Source organism: Manis javanica, chromosome 1 (genome assembly GCF_040802235.1).
Source record: "Manis javanica isolate MJ-LG chromosome 1, MJ_LKY, whole genome shotgun sequence".
NCBI lineage: Eukaryota > Metazoa > Chordata > Mammalia > Pholidota > Manidae > Manis > Manis javanica.
Genome location: NC_133156.1, coordinates 198,275,360 through 198,299,729, shown reverse-complemented (window position 1 = coordinate 198,299,729; position 24,370 = coordinate 198,275,360). Strand labels below are relative to the sequence as shown.

The following is a 24,370-nucleotide window of genomic DNA, read 5'->3' as shown; positions in this document are numbered from 1 at the left end:
CTTATAATGAAGAAAACTCTACTTTAAAATCAACATACCCCCATCTATATTGTATTTTTAATAAGTTGAATTATGTAAGTTATCTCTACATTAATATTTGGTAATTATGAATTCTAAGAATTTATTTAAATGTGTGATAACATTGTTTACTAATATGCTAGTTTGTTTAAATATGTCCCTAACCATACTCTAGTGCCTAGGATGGCTAACAATGCCACCTCAAATTATGAAAACAAGCCTACAGCATATAAACAAAGGATGGTACTTTCATGACATAAAACACTAATCTGCTCTTCAGAGACTTTCAGGTTCCAACTCAAATTATTAAACTTTGATTTTCATTCTATAAACCTTCAACCTTTGGCAACAGCTTGCAAACTTGAGCATTCTGTAAAATTGTGTATGACTGAAAGACATACATGTATCCAGAATCTAGTCAGTAAAAAAACAGAATCAGATTCCTTTGCAATGATCTTCAAGAAGAGTCCAACATCTTTACTGAAATTAGATTATTGCCACTAAAGAGAAAAGCGCTGTGCTCAAACAGGAAAAAGTATGAAGTGTAAGACCCTTACCCACCCACCCATCCTCCTTTCCTGGTAGAGCATGCGGAAGTGCTTGTCATGAACTATAACATGACAGTGGGTCTCCTTGCTACTGCTGTAAATACAAGTAGTTTTCTAAAGAAGGAATACAATTGTACCCTAACCAGTCTGTACCTATTATCAAATAATATTAAGCCAAGCATGCATTTTTATTATTGTCACAAAATTATTACAAACATAAAAAAGCAAATTTAAAGTTTGAACAATTTTTACCATTAAAAAACCTACCAAACAAAAAGACAATCAGCTGGGAATTTGAAATACTTTTCTTGTGTGCATTTCTGACTCTAGTAACACTACACTGTAACCACATTTAAAACCAAGCCTCATCTAAGAGCCCTGATGTAAAATTTTAAAATCCACGTGTCACTCTAAATTGTTTCCCTATTGCAAAATTTGAATAAATCACTAACTGCAATTATTTTAAAATATTAACCTGTATGGGATTTTAAAATATTTAGCAGTACATTTAAATGCAAATCACTTAGACTTTTACTTTTAAAACATGAATTAAAACACACCTTCCTTATCTCATGTGTATAGAAGGCATCTCATTAGACACATATTCAGCTTTATTTCTTCTTACATATCATAAGTTCCTTTTATGCTTAGATATTATCTAAGACTCAGCTTTAACAATCTCTTATTATCTAACAAATTAGAATCCTATTGGATGGACAAGTTTTACACTAAGTATTTTCCAGCAAGTGTAAATACATACTTACACTAAATATTTCTTCTGATCCTTAGAAGAGTAATTTTCTAAAAGATATCTCTATCCATTACCAAGTAAGATTTTATGACTGCATCTCTGTGTGGTCACATTTTAAGTCTGTGTGTGCCAGGCTGTACTCTCTGGTACTTAAACACTGCTCTTGTAACTTTTAGTTATGTACATAATCTTAGCAGAATAGACTTTAAAGTGCTGTCAAGGCCTATAGATCTGTAATCTGAAGCTGTAATTGCAATACATACAATTTAGGTCAAATGCCATCATTCCCTCACCCCAAGTGAAATTCATTCTACTCATTCATTCACTGGTTCATTTTACAAGCAGTAATATAATTTGCCCTCAAGAACTAAATAAAAGTCTGAAAAATAATTTCAACACAACACATCAGGAATAATATCATCTACAAAACAATAAAGTTAAATCAGCTTCATAGTAACTAGGTAGCACCAGGCTACCTAATTTATAATAAAATGTGTTCAATATCGGTGCCACTAAAAAGACCTATTTTCCATGACTATGTTATTTGTACCACTAGATGGCAGTCTTCTTTAGATATGAGTAAAATAACTATGAAAAAAGTGCTGGTGAGAAAGATGGTGAAAAAGGAAGAAATGAGTAATAACATAAAAACAAAATATACAGTACAAATGAAATATGCAAATGAAGGCTAGGTGAACTGTCATAAAACAACTGCAAATAATAATTCCTGTCTTTATGTGAAAGAACCACCTATTGTTCCCACTAATCCCTCCCCTCCCTAATGAAAACAAACAAAAGGTGTAAAACCATACCACTAACAGATTTTTTTCCCATTCAAGGTTACAAGTATTTCTCACATGAGAGAAATGGCCTATTTTTATGTTCTAATTCCATTTTAGGCATCAGTAAATACAAATGAAAAGTTGGCTCTTACTCTACCTTGTGAACAAAAGACTGCTAATAAGTAAAGAGAAATCTTATATACTGCTACTTTTAAAATTACCTCTGAGTGGTAAGAACTATTTCCATGTGTGACACACAAGCTTTTAAAAATCAATGAAAACAGTCAGAAGGTGAAATAAGGAGAAAACAGGGTTACTCACCGTGGAGCAGTGACTGTTTCCTTCTCTGTGTGCGGCTCCCCCAGCAGAGCTGGGTGGTTCCCTGGAGGTGCCAAGAGAGGTTAGCTAGCCCCGCCCCTCATCGCATCGCAACACATCCTTCACATATTAATGAGATGGCCTCAACGCTTAGACCTTAAGTAAGACTTTTGAGTGAAAAGTTAGTAAAAGCTGAGATTCTAAGAATGATTTAACTAAGAATGACTTAACAGATCCTATCAGAGGAAAGGGGGCACAAAGTAAAGAAGAAATACTCGAGATGAAAAAATGATGACTGCTCTACCTTGAGTAACCCTGTTTTTAAAGATGTTAGTTTTTTGCATCCTGTGATAGCTGGTTGACCTAAAAGATCATAAATAGTGGATTACAAAAGGAGAAATTAATGACAGTCTAAGGATTAAAGGCAAGTGTCCAAAATTCCTGTGTAACCCCAAAAAGACATAATCCACGTCCAATCAATAAAGGTAGAACTATGAATATAAAGTATACCACAATACTTATATTAAATTATTAACTAAAGGTTCCAAGAGCAAAACAGAGGTTCCATTTTAAGATTAATTCAGCAACTTGGTATATGACAAAACTTGTTATATTGTTAAAAATTCAAATGCACTAAACTAAAAACTTTGCCCTTAATTACCCTCAAGGGACCTTAATTTGCCCATCCTTTGAAATACTAAAATTTATAGTAGGTACAAGATATTTAGTAACTCTACATTGCCAAAGGCCAAAAAGCACAATGCAGATACCAATACATATAATCATTTGCTTTATACTTAGTTTAGCCACAGTCAACTTATCTAAGTTTTTAATTTTTTTTGTCAGTCTCTAATCACATAGCACAGGAAAGTGGTTTTCACATTTAGTAGCCATTTCCTTGAACAATGGAGTTTTAAAACCATCCCAAATACTCTAATAGGAAAAACTCTATACTCTAATAGGAAATAAGTTTTTCATTATTGAAATATTCCAGAAGACAAATACTACTAGTACATGAGCAAAGCAAAAATAATGAGTGATTTGACAAAAAAGAAAATTAAAGCAGGTATAATATTTACCTACTTGAGATTTATAAAAGAAAAATCTAATTTTAAATAAATTTTAAAAAGAATTGAGTTGCTATATGCTACCAAAAACTGCTCTGGTATTTCAAAAAATACATAATGCCCTATAATATCACAGCCAAAATTTTGTTATAAGAGTGACTTCCTCAGGCATCTCAGGCATTACCCTAAAGCATCTGTAACAATTATGCATTTCCTTTTCTCCCCCACCTGTACATTTTACTTCCTATGGAGTAACACTGTCCAAAGTAAAGAGTTTTCTTTCCATCTACTGGTTTCAAATTGACCTGCTACTGATAATCTGAGAATTATACTACAGATATTCTTTCTTTATATGATGCAGTATGATCTAATACCATAGAACAAAGGCACCATCAATTGCAAATTGTTTCATTAGTTTTCAAATCACTTTACAGTTACAACATTTTAATAGTTATTGACATATATTAGAATAAGCATTTTTGACATTTAAAAGACTAACTTTATGATACTTTGGTGAGAACTAATGTACTCTCTACAAAAAAAGGTCACAATGTTACATAAATAAATGTAAAAAGCCACCCATTGCCAAAAGAAAAGTTCAGATGAAGGTGATACCAGTTAGAAACTGGTTTTGAAGGACCCTGTTAAGAACTATTTAAAAGCCCAGAGAAAACTTTCTAAACTTCCTCTTTCAGCAATTTACAAGCAAAGGGCTGCTCATTCACCTTTAATTCTACTTTGTATAATCATTATCCTGAATAGATGCACACAACTGGCCCTAAAATGGGTTTTGATCAATCTTGAAGATGACTGAAGTTTTCACTGTTTTACATTTTATTTCATTATGTATTATTAAATATGTAAGAAAATATTTTATATTTATACTTTTACATATATTAAAATATATAAACATAATTATGTTAAATATCATTTGGCATTACTTAGGTTTTCTTAAATTTTCACTCTAAAACTGAAAATTGTAGAATACAAAACTTCACTCTAAATTATCTTTCTTTTTCAACTTTTCTGGGAAAAACCTATAAAGGATACTCAGGATCAATTTTATATTATAACATACAGTTATATTGGCTAACAATCTACTGGTTTACATTCCATGGCATTCATAAAATTTTTATAACATGGTCTATTTTCTTTTTTACTGAAAATGCATTTCATTATGTATGAACCTAATTGGCTTTATAATAACCAAATATATAGAACTGTTGTCCTGACGCATACTTACATCAAATGACAGACTTTGATTCAATTCACTATTTATAGTGCCCATGGCTTAACTACGGCTACATGCCAATATGAACTGCAGTGGAAATCTCTTAAGGCTTCTGAGCTGACCCTCAGCAGGACATCCTAATGATCACTCAGTACTAAAAATCTCCTAATCATATACACAGAAGATATATTTTTCCTCTTCGGTAATTTATTAAATGATCACACTCTTCATTGTCAACACATTCAAGCACAACTAAATTTACTGATGTAATAAATTTGTTATGCATGAAATAGCTTTTTTAGCAATGTCATGAAAGAGTTAAGGTCTCATGGTATTATGCACTGTTAAGATCATCAGGAAAATCAAACAATTTCTATAGGTCTCATTTTTAAGTACTGTTTAAAATAGATCTCTCTTAACAAAATGAATTTTGGTAAAATTGCTCTTATATCAAACTATAAAAGTGATGCAAAACAAAAGCTCTTTATAAGAATTCAGCAAATTCCTAACTTAAAACAGATTTCCTTACCTGAAATGACCCTGCTTCTCACTCTTGAATCTAATGAGCAATCTAAAGTTCAATGCTTAGAAATTGTTTTTAGAATGAAATATGTGGGAATAATGAAAAAGTGTGACTCCAAACAATGATTATCAAACTATGGGAAAGACAAGCAAGCCACCTTTTAAAACCACTCCTTGAAGATTTAAAAATTTTTATTGCAAAATCAATAAATAATTCCCCACTTTGTGTTTTTTGAGGGGGCAGGGGTTACTTACTCATTTTTATGTGATTTTCATTAACTTGGTCAGCAATGAGATGATGTTGAAAGGAAATGATTGAAAATGGTACACCGAGTAGCATTTAACTTAATAAGTGAGCTAAAAATTACATACTTATTTCATTTAAACTCAGTTTTTTCAACTTAAATGGTAGCACAGCATTAACAATGAATTAAAGCAAGACATTCATTCAAAATAAAATAATAATACTCTGGAAAAGTATTTAAATCACAAAGCAATTTGGTAGATCTTAAAAGTTCAAAATCATAATGAGTAACATTAACAAATTTTTATTGAAGAACACCCCAGTTTTCTACTTCAAAATCCTTAATCAACACTGACTGCAGAAAAAAATGGATTTTTCTTTCTTAATTAACTCAGTAAACTAACAGATGAACTTACTACCTCCAAATTGGTATTTTTAAAGTGATTAACACCAAAAGTTATTCTATCCTGGTACTATATGAAAATCTGAATAAAGTCTTAAAGTTTTTAGACTTAAGTTATGCTGAAGGTATTTTTAGCCTAACAATGACAAAAAGGTTAAAATGATACAGAAACAACACCAATAACAAAATTGGTGACTCACTGTGAGACTAAGACTTAAAATATATGTCAAAAGGCAAAACAGAAAAATATGTAAAGTAGTTATTTTTACTTACAAGTTAGTAACTGGCTCTCCTTTCAATGGAGGCAGGAGGTTTCCTGAGCCAATTAAACAGTTGTGCACTATAGTCAGACTCTGTAGAACATCATCTCTAGAAAAGATAAAAGGTTATTTTCATTTTTTAGAGTATTCCAAATTCCTATTTAACAAAAAAACTTCTGGAGTCTAGTGTAAAGTACAAAAACTTTATCAGGTGGGGACATACAAAATTGAAGCAAAGAAACGGCAAATATCAGTTTATCCACTTAACAGTACAAAGTAATTAAGCAGATATTTACAAGTAAAACTAGACCTGCTTAATTTAAGCAGGCTCTAAATAATCAGAAGTATTAACAACTGATTGCCCTTTCTGAAGCAATTCTGAATAAGCACCTTTTACCCAAAGATCACTACCACTAACAAAAAGGGAAAAGATTATTACAGATCTTTTAGTATATTCCATCTTTTAAAAATAGACTAGCTAAATATTTATTCCCGAAAGCAGTTCAGAGCACAATCCCCAACATTAAGTCAATCATACTTCTTCCTCCAAGCCCATTTCTACTGAATTTGCTTATTAAAATTTCTTGGTATTTACCACATAGCAATTTTCTTAATATTTTTTTAGAAACTTTCAAAGATTCACACTATAAAAGTCAAATGGACTCAAATAATTGTTCTTGGTAAAGCTCTATAGGAGAAAAATAAATCTTGTAGAGATATTACTGTAAGTAAAATTAATGTCAATAATATGATTAGAAAGAAACAACCATATAAAATCTAAGCTAAATTTAGAAAAATGGGCATTTCCTTTCAAAGGGGACACACTTACACACGTCCAAATGATGTACAAGTGCAACTGCTATGTAGAAAGCATAAAAACAAACTAGAAACACCCCCCAAGATTTAGACAATATGACAAAATTTCTGTTACGCAACACTATATTTAATTATTTTCTAATTAACATTTATGGCAGATACTCAAAACACACTGAAAACAAATACCTCAGATATGCCAGAGGGTTGGGGTACAGAAAAAACAATTTTTTTAGTCTGCAACCTAATATAACACTAATTGATTGTAAAAAAAAAAAAAACTAACCTAGATATTTCAAGTTCTCCATCCCCACAATGCTGGAGTTTAATGAGCTCAGGCTGAAGAAATGAGTCCAATAGATAAAAGGCAAAAGCCACTTCTTCAGAAGAAGGAACATGCCACTGGATTCCCAGATTCCATAAGTCCCCTGGTTTACCCCAGTCCTAGAAAAGAAAAGCACTTGTTCAGCAAATGGATAAGTTGAAAAAAGAACATAAACATATAATTTAAAAGGTTCAAAAGAAAATGTATAAATGATCCAAACCTAAGGATAGCAAATAATGCACAAAAAATGGCATGAAAACATATTACCAACCCCTTCATCATCATTACCACTCCTGAAAAAGGAATGCCACTCAAACAGCAGTTTATGATAAGAATAACAATAAGCTTATGTGAAGATAAGTCTTATTTTACCAATGAAATTATATGAAACTGTGGAGGTTAGACATGGCTTACCAAGTCATTTCACATACAAACAGAAAAGAAGAACACTAGAGTTAGCTCGCTACAGCACTATGTTGTACTTGCCAAGTTTGAAACATTACAATAATAGTTTTAATATCTGCCTTAACAATAAAGTGACACATTTATAGACAAGAAACCCTCCTCCAACCCCCAACCCCCACACACATACTCTGAATCCCTCAGAAAAGTTATCAATGTATCCTTGAATCCTAAAATATTGAAAATACTTGCCCTGATAGAAAAGTATTCAGAAGGAGGCTTGTCAAAGCCACCTGGCACACTGCAGTATTCTGTAGGGTAGATGAGTGTAGTAGAACGAAGAAGGTGATGCAAAAGGTTACAAGACAGAGTGTAACCCTGCTTACAAGTTAAATGCAGGGTTCTTTGGAGAATCTTTACAAGCTGCTCCCTATAAGGAAGCAACTTCTTTCCATCCACTCGAGTTATCTAAAAAGAAGAAAACAGTGGAAGACATTTGGTTAAAATACCAATAATTGATAATTAATGGAAGGGGCAAAGTTCAGCCACAGTAGCCTAAAAATAACTGTTTCTTAAAAGACCTTAATTCATTTTAGGATTGTCATAGACTAAATATATTCTAGCAATCAACTCTTTAAGATGGAAACACGCTGCCTGAGTTTAGGCTCTCATAAGCTGTATCAACACCTTTTCAAGTTGTCTATCTCCCTGTGAAGATAGAACTTAATTGGATTTCTCTATTCTTTGGTTCCTGAACTAACCCACTGAAGCAACTAAAGTTTGACTGATGGCCAAATTTAGAATGTGGAGGGGAAAACCCTCTGCCAGATCTGATAAACTTTTCAATGGGTTATCCACATTAGAATTAATCATTAAAGAATTAAGTAGTGTTATCACACTCCTTTGATATTAAGAAAATGACACTAACTTTACAATCATATCAAGAAATTTCTAAAACTTAACATTTTTCACATTGTAAAGTCATTTTAAAAAAAAAGAGATAAATCCTAAAAGCAAGTCAACATTTCCATAGTACTATTTTCTTATTTCAAAAGATTTACAATACCTCAGATAAAAGTTGAAGATTCCATAGTAACTCTTTGTCTAGCTCTTCTTCATTTAAAACATCATCATCTAAAAATGGCCAAAGTATCAGGGAAAAAAAACAAACATGTATCCAATGAAATGCATCATTTTTAAAAATTAACATTTAGTATTTCTAATAGTAGAGGAAAGTTTCTTTTAGGGAGACTTCTCACTCTTTCTTCATGCTGAACTGTTCCAGAGGGGATGGAAACTCAGTTTTCAAGAAAATAAACACACCAACCAGGACATCTGCCCCACTACAGCTCACAGGAGTAACTAGTAGCTGATATTTCTAATGGCAACTTCTCAATGGTTCTTGTAGGTATGAAAATATTAATTTAATAGAGTAAAATTTCTAAGCTACATGTTGACCTGAGTATTTTAAGCAATTTCCCACCAAATTTAAAAATTAAAATATTGCATAGCTTAAAGAAGTTTTTTTATCAATATAGTTTTAGAAACCAAGAAAAACTTTTATCTAAACTGATAAATACACAGGAAGAACCTTATTACTTACTCATTGTAAGCTGAGTTATAACACTGCAGCAGTGAGGAACAAATAGCTTCAAAGATTCTTCTGGGCAGCACTGAAAACATATTTGTATAAATAAGATTTTTTGAAAGGCACAAATATTTGACAGTCATAAAGTATACTCTAGCACTATTTTCAGTAGCAAATAAAGGTTGCAAGGAACTACTGAAAAAACTACGTATTTTAAGTATGACAAGCCTGTCTAAAATAATTAACCACACAAACCTGATCCATTAACTCATCAGTCCAGAAAAACCAAACTCACCTTTACAGCAGCACGGCACATGTCTGCCACCATGCGGCCTGCTACTCTTGTTTCAAATATATGTGAAACAGAAAAATTAAAAACCTTCTGCAGGGCTACCTGTGAAGAAATGAAAATGTCTAATCAGCATTTTTTAGAAAATTAAACATCTTATGAAGCATAAAAGGAAATGATACTCAGACTATACTAAAAATACCCAAGCAGAATATTTTTTAATCATCTGAATTTAAGGTCTTGCTTAACAATATTATATTCAGATCTATAATCTTTACGTAAGACCACAGTATGAATAAAGCATTTGAGGCACAAAATTTTATTTGCTACCGAAACACTACAAAATTACATCTGCTGGAAGCAAATGCAATTTAATTATCTTGATGGTTAATTCAAGTAACAAAGGGAATTCTGGGAATATCTAATATTTATAATTTGTTATTCTGCCAATTTATCTCTACTCTAAGAGACTAGAAACAGTCTTTAATTTTATAACTGTGTCACAGAATTTTAACCTAATGGCTCAGTGAAAGAATGAGCTCTAGACATGGATTAACAACTCCTTTCAAAAGATTTTGGTTAAATGAGATCATTTGTTAATTTCTTCATGTTAACAGTTTTAGTTAACTATTTCATATAGCTATAAAGCGGTTTAGCTTTAAACCAGGATGAAGTTACTGAATAGTTGTAATATCAGTTAATGAAAGAACAGAAATGGGAAAAAAATGTAATCTTTAAAACTATCCTGGATATAAGAGGTATCAACCAATATTTAATAATTAAATGCTTACTGAATTCCTTATAAGGACAAACTATTTCTCATTCATCATAGCTTGCCAGATTTTTAGGACTTAATTTCTCTCATGTGATGACATAAAAAATTTCCAAAATTTTCTCTCAAATAGTATTTAATTAGAAATTTCAAAAATATAATTGTTATTTATAGTCGTTATAGTCTATAAAGTTGTGAGCACTGAATTGGCAAATACTGAACCATTATTTCTAGGGAAAATACAGGATTAAGTCCCTACAAGCCTCTGGTTACATTTTTATCAACTAATGAATATATAGTTTTGCTTTATGGGTATTTCTGTTTAAAGACACCTTATTTAGTATCATATATCAATTTAGAATAACTCAACTTGTTGATTCATTAACACTGAATTAATAGCCAACAGCACTGTAACTCCTGCCTTGATGAAGCTTATCTATATTATGTAATTTTCTGTTAGGCACATCACAACCTTCTTATGAGAACACTAGACAAGAAGGTAGACGGTCACATTATTTGACTTTTAACTGGGAACATACGCAACTCAAATTTCTTGCCACTTTTATGTATCTGCACAAATGCACTGCAAGTACTGATTTTGGAGTTACAAATAAATGTTAGCAAGTAGGTAAATTGGCAAATATGAAATTTGTGAATAACGAGGATTAACTCTTTCAAATTTTAGTATGGGAATGAGCAATGATATACACACTTTAAGTTCAAGATCAATTTTTAAAAATATCAAGTAAAACTTTGTAAAATTTGAATTTAAATTTTTTCAGCAATGCACTCTTACCATAAATATTTCTTTGGAACACTGTGTGAGGATTGTACTAAATGTAGAAGACAGACCTAATTCAACCAAACTCTCTAAGTGAGTCATTTTCTCAGTTTCTGTTTCTTCCCTTGTTTGCTCCAATGTGCTGCTTTCTATAAGTCCAAAGCACCTAAATAAGCCAAAGAAAGTACAATTTTAGTAGCTAAAAACTGGTTTGTACAGAACTCACAAATTAATTGTCCTCTGGTAACTTCAGAAGCACTATCCATGGGTAGTATTAAATACAGGTTGCAATGTAGAGGGACTATGAAGTTTTTGGGAGAGGACAGTCCTTTTTTTCAATGTCAGATAAAGGGAGAATCTAGCATATATGCTCACCTATCCATGAACTGTAAGACAAAATCCTCAAATTCAGCTGTTGCTGAACAAAGTTCTCGTTCCACCTGTAAAATGGCAATGTGGAGAAAAATTTTAAATAGCTTTTTTCCCCCTGAACTAACAGAACTCAATTATTGCCTATATAACAGATCTACCACATTACTATATTGAATACTGTGAGAAACAGCACCATAATCACATATCAATTTAGAATAACTCGACTTTGTATTTTATAACCAAAATAAGAAGTAATTAACATATTTTATAAGGGCCTAAAAACAGAAGTCAAGCAGCTACTTCTACGATCAATTATGGTTTTCAAACTGCTGGTATATAAAGAATTATCCCTCACTATTTGACCATCCAAATAATGAAAGCAATAACATGTTTACAATAAAGAAAACAGTTCTGAAAAGAACTGGTAATGAAAAGTTTATCTTCATAGATGCCAATTTATTCCTAACATAAGAAGATGGGAAAACAAAATGCCACCCCCTTTGCCTAACAAAACATTAAAAAGTGATCAAAATTGAAATACACATCTCAGTGGCACTTACAAAAAGGTATTTTAAACCCACCTCCTCAGTGGGTGCTCTGCAGGCTATCTTACCAATGATGACTTGGCTATTTAATCATTGTGGTCACAAAAATAGCAATTTTAAACAACTAGTGTTTAAACTACAAAATATAACTGCATATTCAAGAAGAATTAGAATTCAGTTTACCAATCTTTTTACAACCAGAAAGCATCCTTACATCTGTGAGGTCATTTCTTTCTTGCAGTACAGATGAACAGTCCACTAAAGGCACCAGAGTGGAAAATGTTGCTATAAACTGGAATGTGATCTATGGGAAAGATGCACAAGATTGAGCTTTAATTACATAATTCTAGTTCAAAAACACAAGTATATTGTAAACTATAATAAAGTACCCAAATAAATTCTCTTGAGGGAAATTCCACAGCAATCTTTCTAGAAAATTTTCATTTAGAATCACACATTTTAAGGTTCCTCACTTACCTGTTACTTTAGTGATGAAGTTACATTAAATTTATTTTCATAGTTATTTATTAGGATTAAGTACAAAGTTCTTCAATTTTTTGTCACTGAGAAGTTATTGGCCTCCCACCTAAAAATGTAACATTAACTAAGAGTAGCACTTCTATGTTAAAGCAGAAGCTAGAGACCAGGGAAAAAGGAAGATAAGCAATGATGTAAGTCAGGAGAAAATGGGTATATAAGCAAGATCTGGCATTTTACACCTAGCAACTTTTATCATGACGTCTGTCACTAGTGTAGATGAAGGAAAGTGCAAAAATGATTATATGCAATGACTTTTAATGCCTCTGCTTAAAAAAAGGAAAATAGTAAATATATAATGAGTTTTAAAATATCTTATCATTAAATGCAAATGGGTTATGGCAAATTACTTAGAAAGGAAGATGTTATATAGGTCAACTAACCATTCACAGATCTAAAGTTGGGCCTACAGCTAAATTCTGTTAACACTGACAAATTTTACATTCAAGTATGTTCTAAAAAAGATTTCTAGAAAAATTAACAGGATATCCATTTACACAATTGTAACTTAGATATGAAACAGAATCATAAATATGCTTACCATGCATTTACTAAAGTCATTTGGATCCACCCCAGGTAATGCTCTCATCAGCAGAGGTAGCATGTGTGTTGGACCTTCAGGAAACCATCTGCCCCCTGATACCAAACTGCGGGCTACTCCAATTACGCAACTTAAAGTAGCTGTGAGCTGGTGAGGTTCTGTTAAAGTCTCTAGTGCAGGATACGTTCTACAGTTTGAAAACAGATTCTTAAAAAATCTCCATTACAGATAAACATACATACTACAGAAAATATACTAAGTTCATAAAGTGCATTTTGGCTTAAAAGGTTTGTAGCTAGTAAAATATTTTGAGTGAATTTTGCTCTCAAAATTAACAGCATCAACATAAACAAAAGTATGTGTTTTCCCAATCCCCTGCCATCACCTTTCTCCATGCAAATTCTAGTGAGAAATCAGAACATGAAACTGATGGATTTTCATCCCAGCTATCTTTATCCACTTCCACATTACAATAGGACCATATCTAATCCAATAATTATAAGAATGCAGGAATAACAAGTTAAAATCTTCTTCACTTTTATAGGAAAAAAAAATCTTACTAAAATGCTGAAATTTCTATTTTATATTTTTTAAAAGACAGGTATTTTCAGGCAGAGAAAGACAAATACAGTATGATCTGTGGACTATAAAAACAAAGCAAAAATAGAAGGAACAAAACAGCATTAGACTAATAGACACTGAGAAGTGACCAGTGGTTACTGGAGGCAGTGGGATACAGGGGCACAATAATTCACAATCACAATATAAGTTATAATGGAGGCTGCTGAACCACTGTGATGTACATTTGAAACCAACATAAGATTGTATATTAATGATACTTTAGTAAAAAATTAATAATAAAAAAAGACTGGTATTTTAAAATTGGAAAATTAGCTATCAGAAACATGAGAATATTACTGATACTAGAGAGAATAAATCAGGGAAAAAAGACAAATGTAATCTTTGATCACTATGTAAGTATTTATGAGCTAAGAACACTCACTCTTCGACTCAATGATTTCACTTTCGAAAACCTATTCTATGGGGTAAAAGATCTAAAATGCAGTCATTTTAATTATCTTCTATGCAAAAAAGGTAAATACTAAGGGAAATTTCATTAGTAGAAAAAATCTGTAGTTAGGATAAAAATAGAAACAAACCTATACTTGTAAGATGAAAAAAAACCAAATTCTTTAATAGAGGCTGTCTTCAGATGCAAAGATAAGTGCCTAAAATTTTTGCCTACATTTTTACTTTTTAAAAGACTTGCTTTTATAAAATAAAAAACTTCCTAAAGAAATAGTCAGGCCACCTCTAAATAGCATAAAATTACAACTGAGAGTCTCAAAAAATGTTACAATATTATCAATTAAGTATTTATCTTGGCTCAACAAAAAGGACAAAAACCATATGATCATCTCCACAGATGCTGAAAAAGAATTCGACAAAATTCAACATCCATTCATGATAAAAACTCTCAACAAAATGCATACAGAGGGCAAGTAACTCAACATAATAAAGGCCATATATGCTAAACCCACAGCCAACTTCATACTTAACAGCAAGAAGCTGAAAGCTTTTCCTCTAAGATCAGGAACAAGACAAGGATGCCCACTCTCCCCACTTTTATTCAACACAGGTCTGGAGGTCCTAGCCACGGCAATCAGACAACATAAAGAAATGAAAGGCATCCAGATTGGTAAAGAAGAATTTAAACGTCACTGCTTGCAGATGATATGATATTGTACATAAAAAATCCTAAGGAATCCACTCCAAAACTACTTGATCTACTATCTGAATTCAGCAAACATGCAGGATAAAAAATTAATACACAGAAATCTGTTGCATTCCTACACAATAATGATGAACTAGCAGAAAGAGAAATCAGGAAAACAATTCCATTCACAATTGCATCAAAAAGAATAAAATACCTAGGAATACACCTAACCAAGGAAGGAAGTGAAAGACCTATACTCTGAAAACTACAGGACACTGATGAGAGAAATTAAAGAAGATACAAATAAATGGAAACACATCCCATGCTCATAGATAGGAAGAATTAATATTGTCAAAATGGCCATCCTGCTTAGAGCAATCTACAGATTCAATGTAATCCCTATCAAAATACCAACAGCATTCTTCAATGAACTAGAGCAAATAGTTCTAAAATTCATATGGAACCAAGAAAGACCCTGAATAGCCAAAGCAATCCTAAGAGAGAAGAATAAAGCTGCAGGGATTATGCTCCCTGACTTCAAGCTCTACTACAAAGCCACAGTAATCAAGACAATTTGGTACTGGCACAAGAACAGACCCATAGAACAATGAAACAGAATAGAGAGCCCATATATAAACCCAAGCATATATAGCCAATTAATATACAATAAAGGAGCCATGGACATACAATGGGGAAATGACAGCTTCTTCAACAAGTGGTATTGGCAAAACTGAACAGCTACATGTAACAGAATGAAACTGGATTACTGTCAAACCCCATACACAAAAGTAAACTCAAAATGGATCAAAGACCTGAATATAAGTCATGAAACTCCATAAAACTCTAAGAAGACAACATAGGCAAAAATCTCCTGAATATAAACATGAGAAACTTTTTCCTGAACGCATCTCCTCAGGCAAGGGAAACAAAAGCAAAAATGAACAAATAGGACTAAATCAAACTAAAAAGCTTCTGTACAGCAAAAGACACCATCAGCAGAACAAAAAGGCATCCTACGGTATGGGAGAATATATTTGTAAACAACATATCCAACAAGGGGTTAAAATCCAAAATATATAAAGAATTCACACACCTTAACACCCAAAAAGCAAATAACCCGATTAAAAAATGGGGGGTGGGTATGAACAGACAATTCTCCAAAGAAGAAGTTCAGATGGCCAACAGACACATGAAAAGATGCTCCACATCACTAATTATCAGGGAAATGCAAATAAAAAACACAATGAGATATCACCTCACAACAGTTAGGATGGCCAGCATCAAAAAGACTAAGAACAACAAATGCTGGCGAGGATGTGGAGAAAGGGAAACCCTCCTACACTGCTGGTGGGAATGTAAACTAGTTCAACCATTGTGGAAAGCAATATGAATGGAGGTTCCTCAAAAACTAAAAACAGAAATACCATTTGACCCAGGAATTCCACTCCTAGGAATTCACCCAAAAAATACAAGTTCTCAGATTCAAAAAGACATATGCACCCCTATGTTTATTGCAGCACTATTTACAATAGCCAAGATGTGGAAGCAACCTAAATGTCCATCAGTAGATGAATGGATAAAGAAGAAGTGGTACATATACACAATGGAATACTATTCAGCCATAAGAAAAAAACAAATCCTGGCATTTGCAGAACATGGATGGAGCTGGAGGGTATTATGCTCAGTGAAATTAGCCAGGAAGAGAAAGACAAGTAATGATTTCCCTCATTTGTGGAGTACAACAACAAAGCAAAACTGAAGAAATAGAACAGCAGCAGACTCACAAACCAAAAGGGAGGCATGGGGGAGGGCGGATGAGGAAGGAGGGAGAAGGGGATTAGGGGGTATAATGATTGGCACACATGGTGTGGGGGGGATCATGGGGAAGACAGTGTAGTACAGTGAAGACAAATAGTGACTCTGTGGCATCTTACTACACTGATGGACAGTCACTGCAGTGGGATATGAGTGAATGTAGTAACCACATTATTTTTCATATGAAACCTTCATAAGAGTATATATCAATAATACCTTAATAAAAAATTATATAAAAAAGGACAGGCGGGAGCCAAGATGGCGGCGTGAGTAGAGCAGTGGAAATCTCCTCCCAAAAACACATAGAGCTATGAAAATATAACAAAGAAAAATCTTCCTAAAATAGAGACCACAGGACACAGGACAACATCCAGACCACATCCACACCTGCAAGAACCCAGCGCCTTGTGAAGGGGGTAAGATACAAGCCCCAGCCCGGCGGGACCCGAGCGCCCCTCCCCCCGGCTCCCGGCGGGTGGAGAGAAACCGGAGCAGTGTTTTTTTTTGGCGAGCGCTTTTTGGAAGCCTTAGAGGGACGGGCCCCCGTTGCTGGGGAGGCAGGGTGGCGGGACCGGTGAGGAGGTGCCTGGGAACGGCGCCGGAGGACAAAGAATATCCCGCGTTTCTCCCTGCGAGACCTGGGGGCGGGTGCCTGAGACCGGTGCCTGAGGACGGAGGAGGTCGCGCGTTTTTCCCCCCCTTTTTTTTTTTTCTCTTTTTGGCAAGCGCTTTTTGGAAGCCTTGAAGGGACGGGGACCCCAGTGCTAGGGAGGCACGGTGGCGGGACTGGTGAGCGGGTGGCTGGGACCGGCGCCTGAGGACAAAGAATATCCCCCGTTTTTCCCTGCGGGACCGGTGGGCGGGTGCCTGAGACCGGCACTTGAGGACAGAGGAAATCGCGCGTTTTTCCCCTTTTTTTTTTCTCTTTTCTGCGAGTGCTTTTTGGAAGCCTAAAAGGGACAGGGACCCCGGTGCTAGGGAGGTAGGGCGGCGGGACTGGTGAGCGGGTGCCTGGGACCGGCACCTGAGGACAAAGAATATCCCGCATTTTTCCCTGTGGGACCGGTGGGTGGGTGCCTGAGACCAGCACCTGAGGACGGAAGAAATCGCGCGTTTTTCCCCTTTTTTTTCTCTCTTTTTGCCAAGTGCTTTTTGGAAGCCTTGAAGGGACAGGGACCCCGGTGCTAGGGAGGCAGGGCGGCGGGACTGGTGAGCGGGTGCGTGGGACCAGTGCCTGAGGACCAAGAATATTGAGCGTTCCTTCCCTGCGGGACCGGTGGGTGGGTGCTTTTTGGAAGCCTTGAAAGGACACGGACCCTGGTGCTAGGGAGACAGGGCAGCAGGACCAGTGCGCGGGTGCCTGGGACCGGCACCTGAGGAAAAAAAAAAAAAAATCGCGTGTTTTTTCTTTTTTTTTTCCTTTCTGTTCCCTCTCTCATTGTTGCTGTTGTTGTTTTGGTTTGGAGAGTGCTTTTTGGAAATCTTAAAGGGGCAGGACAGGTCACTTAGACCAGAAGCAGGGAATCTGGGGATCTCTGGGCACTCTAACCCCCTGGGCAGCAGGGAGCACAGAGGCCCCTTACGGAGATAAATAGTCTCCTGGCTGCTCCCCCTCTAACGGGGCTCCACCATTTTGGAGGAACAGCCCCAGCCAGGCCAAGCCCACAGCAACAGTGGAGATAAACCCCAAAGCAACTGGGCAGGAAGCAGAAGCCCTGTCTGCGCACAGCTGCCCAGCACAAGCCACTAGAGGTCGCTATTCTCCCAGGAAAAGGCTACAAACCAACAAGAAGGGAAGCTCTTCCAGCGGTCACTTGTACCAGCTCTGCAGACTATCTCTATCACCATGAAAAGGCAAAACTACAGGCAGACAAAGATCACAGAGACAACACCTGAGAAGGAGACAGACCTAACTAGTCCTCCTGAAAAAGAATTCAAAATAAAAATCATGAACATGCTGACAGAGATGCAGAAAAAAATGCAAGAGCAATGGGATGAGATGCAGAGAAAAATGCAAGAGCAGTGGGATGAGATGCAGAGAAAAATGCAAGAGCAGTGGGATGAAGTCCGGAAGGAGATCACAGATGTCAGGAAAGAGATCACAGAAGTGAAACAATCCCTGGAAGGATTTATAAGCAGAATGGATAAGATGCAAGAGGCCATTGAAGGAATAGAAGCCAGAGAACAGGAACGTATAGAAGCTGACATAGAGAGAGATAAAAGGATCTCCAGGAATGAAACAACACTAAGAGAAATATGTGACCAATACAAAAGGAAAAACATTCGTATTATAGGGATACCAGAAGAGGAAGAAAGAGGAAAAGGGATAGAAAGGGTCTTTGAAGAAATAATTGCTGAAAACTTCCCCAAACTGGGGGAGGAAATAATCGAACAGACCATGGAATTATACAGAAACCCCAACAGAAAGGATCCAAGGAGGACAACACCAAGACACATAATAATTAAAATGGCAAGGATCAAGGACAAGGAAAGAGTTTTAAAGGCAGCTAGAGAGAAAAAGGTCACCTATAAAGGAAAACCAATCAGGCTAACATCAGACTTCTCAACAGAAACCCTACAGGCCAGAAGAGAATGGCATGATATACTTAATGCAATGAAACAGAAGGGCCTTGAACCAAGGATACTGTATCCAGCACGACTATCATTTAAATATGATGGTGGGATCAAACAATTCCCAGACAAGCAAAAGCTGAGGGAATTTGCTTCCCACAAACCACCTCTACAGGGCATCCTACAGGGACTGCTCTAGATGGGAGCACCCCTAAAAAGAGCACAGAACAAAACACACAACATATGAAGAAGGGAGGAGGAGGAATAAGAAGGGAGAGAAGAAAAGACTCTCCAGACAGTGTATATAACAGCTCAATAAGCGAGCTAAGTTAGGCAGTAAGATACTAAAGAAGCTAACCTTGAACCTTTGGTAACCACGAATCTAAAGCCTGCAATGGCAATAAGTACATATCTTTCAATAGTCACCCTAAATGTAAATGGACTTAATGCACCAATCAAAAGACATAGAGTAATAGAATGGATAAAAAAGCAAGACCCATCTATATGCTGCTTACAAGAAACTCACCTTAAACCCAAAGATAAGCATAGACTAAAAGTCAAGGGATGGAAAAACATATTTCAGGCAAACAACAGTGAGAAGAAAGCAGGGGTTGCAGTACTAATATCAGACAAAATAGACTTCAAAACAAAGAAAGTAACAAGAGATAAAGAAGGCCACTACATAATGATAAAGGGCTTAGTCCAACAAGAGGATATAACCATTCTAAATATATATGCACCCAATACAGGAGCACCAGCATATGTGAAGCAAATACTAACAGAACTAAAGAGGGAAATAGACTGCAATGCATTCATTGTAGGAGACTTCAACACACCACTCACCCCAAAGGATAGATCCACCGGGCAGAAAATAAGTAAAGACACACAGGCACTGAACAACACACTAGAACAGATGGACCTAATAGACATCTATAGAACTTTACATCCAAAAGCAACAGGATATACATTCTTCTCAAGTGCACATGGAACATTCTCCAGAATAGACCACATACTAGCTCACAAAAAGAGCCTCAGTAAATTCCACAATATTGAAATTCTACCAACCAATTTTTCAGACCACAAAGGTATGAAAGTAGAAATAAATTCTACAAAGAAAACAAAAAGGCTCACAAACACATGGAGGCTTAACAACATGCTACTAAATAATCAATGGATCAATGAACAAATCAAAATAGAGATCAAGGAATATATAGAAACAAATGACAACAACAACACTAAGCCCCAACTTCTGTGGGATGCAGCGAAAGCAGTCTTAAGAGGAAAGTATATAGCAATCCAGGCACACTTGAAGAAGGAAGAACAATCCCAAATGAATAGTCTAACATCACAATTATTAAAACTGGAAAAAGAAGAACAAATGAGGCCTAAAGTCAGCAGAAGGAGGGACATAATAAAGATCAGAGAAGAAATAAACAAAATTGAGAAGAATAAAACAATAGCAAAAATCAACGAAACCAAGAGCTGGTTCTTTGAGAAAATAAACAAAATAGATAAGCCTCTAGCCCAACTTATTAAGAGAAAAAGAGAGTCAACACAAATCAACATAATCAGAAATGAGAATGGAAAAATCACGACAGACTCCACAGAAATACAAAGAATTATTAAAGACTACTATGAAAACCTATATGCCAACAAGCTGGAAAACCTAGAAGAAATGGACAACTTCCTAGAAAAATACAACCTCCCAAGACTGACCAAGGAAGAAACACAAAAGTTAAACAAACCAATTACAAGCAAAGAAATTGAAACAGTAATCAAAAAACTACCCAAGAACAAAACCCCGGGGCCGGACGGATTTACCTCGGAATTTTATCAGACACACAGAGAAGACATAATACCCATTCTCCTTAAAGTGTTCCACAAAATAGAAGAAGAGGGAATACTCCCAAACTCATTCTATGAAGCCAACATCACCCTAATACCAAAACCAGGCAAAGACCCCACCAAAAAAGAAAATTACAGACCAATATCCCTGATGAACGTAGATGCAAAAATACTCAATAAAATATTAGCAAACAGAATTCAACAGTATATCAAAAGGATCATACACCATGACCAAGTGGGGTTCATCCCAGGGATGCAAGGATGGTACAACATTCGAAAATCCATCAACATCATCCACCACATCAACAAAAAGAAAGACAAAAACCACATGATCATCTCCATAGATGCTGAAAAAGCATTTGACAAAATTCAACATCCATTCATGATAAAAACTCTCAGCAAAATGGGAATAGAGGGCAAGTACCTCAACATAATAAAGGCCATATATGATAAACCCACAGCCAGCATTATACTGAACAGCGAGAAGCTGAAAGCATTTCCACTGAGATCGGGAACCAGACAGGGATGCCCACTCTCCCCACTGTTATTTAACATAGTACTGGAGGTCCTAGCCACGGCAATCAGACAAAACAAAGAAATACAAGGAATCCAGATTGGTAAAGAAGAAGTTAAACTGTCACTATTTGCAGATGATATGATACTGTACATAAAAAACCCTAAAGACTCCACTCCAAAACTACTAGAACTGATATCGGAATACAGCAAAGTTGCAGGATACAAAATCAACACACAGAAATCTGTAGCTTTCCTATACACTAACAACGAATCAATAGAAAGAGAAATCAGGAAAACAATTCCATTCACCATTGCATCAAAAAGAATAAAATACCTAGGAATAAACCTAACCAAGGAAGTGAAAGACTTATACTCTGAAAACTACAAGTCACTCTTAAGAGAAATTAAAGGGGACACTAATAAATGGAAACTCATCCCATGCTCATGGCTAGGAAGAATTAATATCGTCAAAATGGCCATCCTGCCGAAAGCAATATACAAATTTGATGCAATCCCTCTCAAATTACCAGCAACATTCTTCAATGAATTGGAACAAATAATTCAAAAATTCATATGGAAACACCAAAGACCCCGAATAGCCAAAGCAATCCTGAAAAAGAAGAATAAAGTAGGGGGGATCTCACTCCCCAACTTCAAGCTCTACTACAAAGCCATAGTAATCAAGACAATTTGGTACTGGCACAAGAACAGAGCCACAGACCAGTGGAACAGATTAGAGACCCCAGAAATTAACCCAAACATATATGGTCAATTAATATTTGATAAAGGAGCCATGGACATACAATGGCAAAATGACAGTCTCTTCAACAGATGGTGCTGGCAAAACTGGACAGCTACATGTAGGAGAATGAAACTGGACCATTGTCTAACCCCATATACAAAGGTAAACTCAAAATGGATCAAAGACCTGAATGTAAGTCACGAAACCATTAAACTCTTGGAAAAAAACATAGGCAAAAACCTCTTAGACATAAACATGAGTGATCTCTTCTTGAACATATCTCCCCGGGCAAGGAAAACAACAGCAAAAATGAGCAAGTGGGACTACATTAAGCTGAAAAGCTTCTGTACAGCGAAAGACACCATCAATAGAACAAAAAGGAACCCTACAGTATGGGAGAATATATTTGAAAATGACAGATCTGATAAAGGCTTGACGTCCAGAATATATAAAGAGCTCACACGCCTCAACAAACAAAAAACAAATAACCCAATTAAAAAATGGGCAGAGGAACTGAACAGACAGTTCTCCAAAAAAGAAATACAGATGGCCAAGAGACACATGAAAAGATGCTCCACATCACTAATTATCAGAGAAATGCAAATTAAAACTACAATGAGGTATCACCTCACACCAGTAAGGATAGCTGCCATCCAAAAGACAAACAACAACAAATGTTGGCGAGGCTGTGGAGAAAGGGGAACCCTCCTACACTGCTGGTGGGAATGTAAATTAGTTCAACCATTGTGGAAAGCAGTATGGAGGTGCATCAAAATGCTCAAAACAGACCTACCATTTGACCCAGGAATTCCACTCCTAGGAATTTACCCTAAGAACGCAGCAATCAAGTTTGAGAAAGACAGATGCACTCCTATGTTTATCGCAGCACTATTTACAATAGCCAAGAATTGGAAGCAACCTAAATGTCCATCTGTAGATGAATGGATAAAGAAGATGTGGTACATATACACAATGGAATACTACTCAGCCATAAGAAGTGGAAAAATCCAACCATTTGCAGCAACATGGATGGAGCTGGAGAGTATTATGCTCAGTGAAATAAGCCAAGCGGAGAAAGAGAAATACCAAATGATTTCACTCATCTGAGGAGTATAGGAACAAAGGAAAAACTGAAGGAACAAAACAGCAGCAGAATTACAGAACCCAAAAATGGACTAACAGGTACCAAAGGGAAAGGAACTGGGGAGGATGGGTGGGCAGGGAGGGATAAGGGGGGGGAAGAAGAAGGGGGGTATTAAGATTAGCATGCATGGGGGGGAGGGAGAAAGGGGAGGGTGGGCTGCACAACACAGAGAGGACAAGTAGTGACTCTACAACATTTTGCTAAGCTGATGGACAGTAACCGTAATGTGGTTGTTAGGGGGGACCTGATATAGGGGAGAGCATAGTAAACATAGTATTCTTCAGGTAAGTGTAGATTAAAAATTAAAAAAAAAAAAAAGAAAGAAAGAAAGAAAAGGGGGATTACTCCTTAACAGGATAAAACTATTGGTAAATCAAAGATCAACGCATGCTTTAAATATCCTTAATGTTGATCACTTAAAGGGTGTCAGATGATCAGCTATGGAGGTACTCTTTTCTGATAATATTCCTTTCTCTTAATTAAAAAAAAAAAAAAAAAAGCAGTTACTGTGTGCTGACCTCCAATGAGTTCTGCACAGTGGTATAGAGGGCATGTCAAAGTGTGGGCAAAGGGTCTGTTTGTTTCTACGCAGAAGATCAAGGCCTAGCTTGGATACCCAGAAAATGAACTAAGATACGATATGAGGAGGAGCTTCCGGCATCAGCACTCTCTGGAGGACTCGTGCCGGGGGATGATCATCAAAAAGCCTCCACAGGGATCCGGACGATGCTGCGGTTGTGGCTGCATCCAGCCCACCATCTCCTGGACTTGCCATAAGAAGGAGGAGGGAGATGTCTAGGCTGGCATGTGCATACAGTGAGACAACGAATTTGACTGAATCTGTACTGTTGGAACTCAACCAGGAGTTGGGAGGGGTGCAAGTTGTAGCACCCCAAAATCTCATGACTATA

General features: G+C 35.8%; 1 protein-coding gene across 5 annotated transcripts in view; it reads right to left on the bottom strand.

Annotated features, from left to right (window-relative positions):
- Positions 1–24,370, bottom strand: part of PSME4 (proteasome activator subunit 4) — a 105,808-nt gene that overhangs the window by 37,868 nt on the left and 43,570 nt on the right. For all 5 annotated transcript variants that reach the window (XM_036991368.2, XM_036991369.2, XM_073213278.1 and 2 more), the window contains exons 11-20: positions 13,110–13,296; positions 12,246–12,335; positions 11,490–11,554; positions 11,130–11,280; positions 9,568–9,666; positions 9,288–9,357; positions 8,751–8,818; positions 7,937–8,152; positions 7,244–7,401; positions 6,158–6,253 (exon numbers count right to left, since the gene is read on the bottom strand). In XM_036991368.2, the coding sequence (XP_036847263.1) occupies positions 6,158–6,253; positions 7,244–7,401; positions 7,937–8,152; positions 8,751–8,818; positions 9,288–9,357; positions 9,568–9,666; positions 11,130–11,280; positions 11,490–11,554; positions 12,246–12,335; positions 13,110–13,296 (1,200 nt within the window). The remainder of the gene's footprint in view (positions 1–6,157; positions 6,254–7,243; positions 7,402–7,936; positions 8,153–8,750; positions 8,819–9,287; positions 9,358–9,567; positions 9,667–11,129; positions 11,281–11,489; positions 11,555–12,245; positions 12,336–13,109; positions 13,297–24,370) is intronic.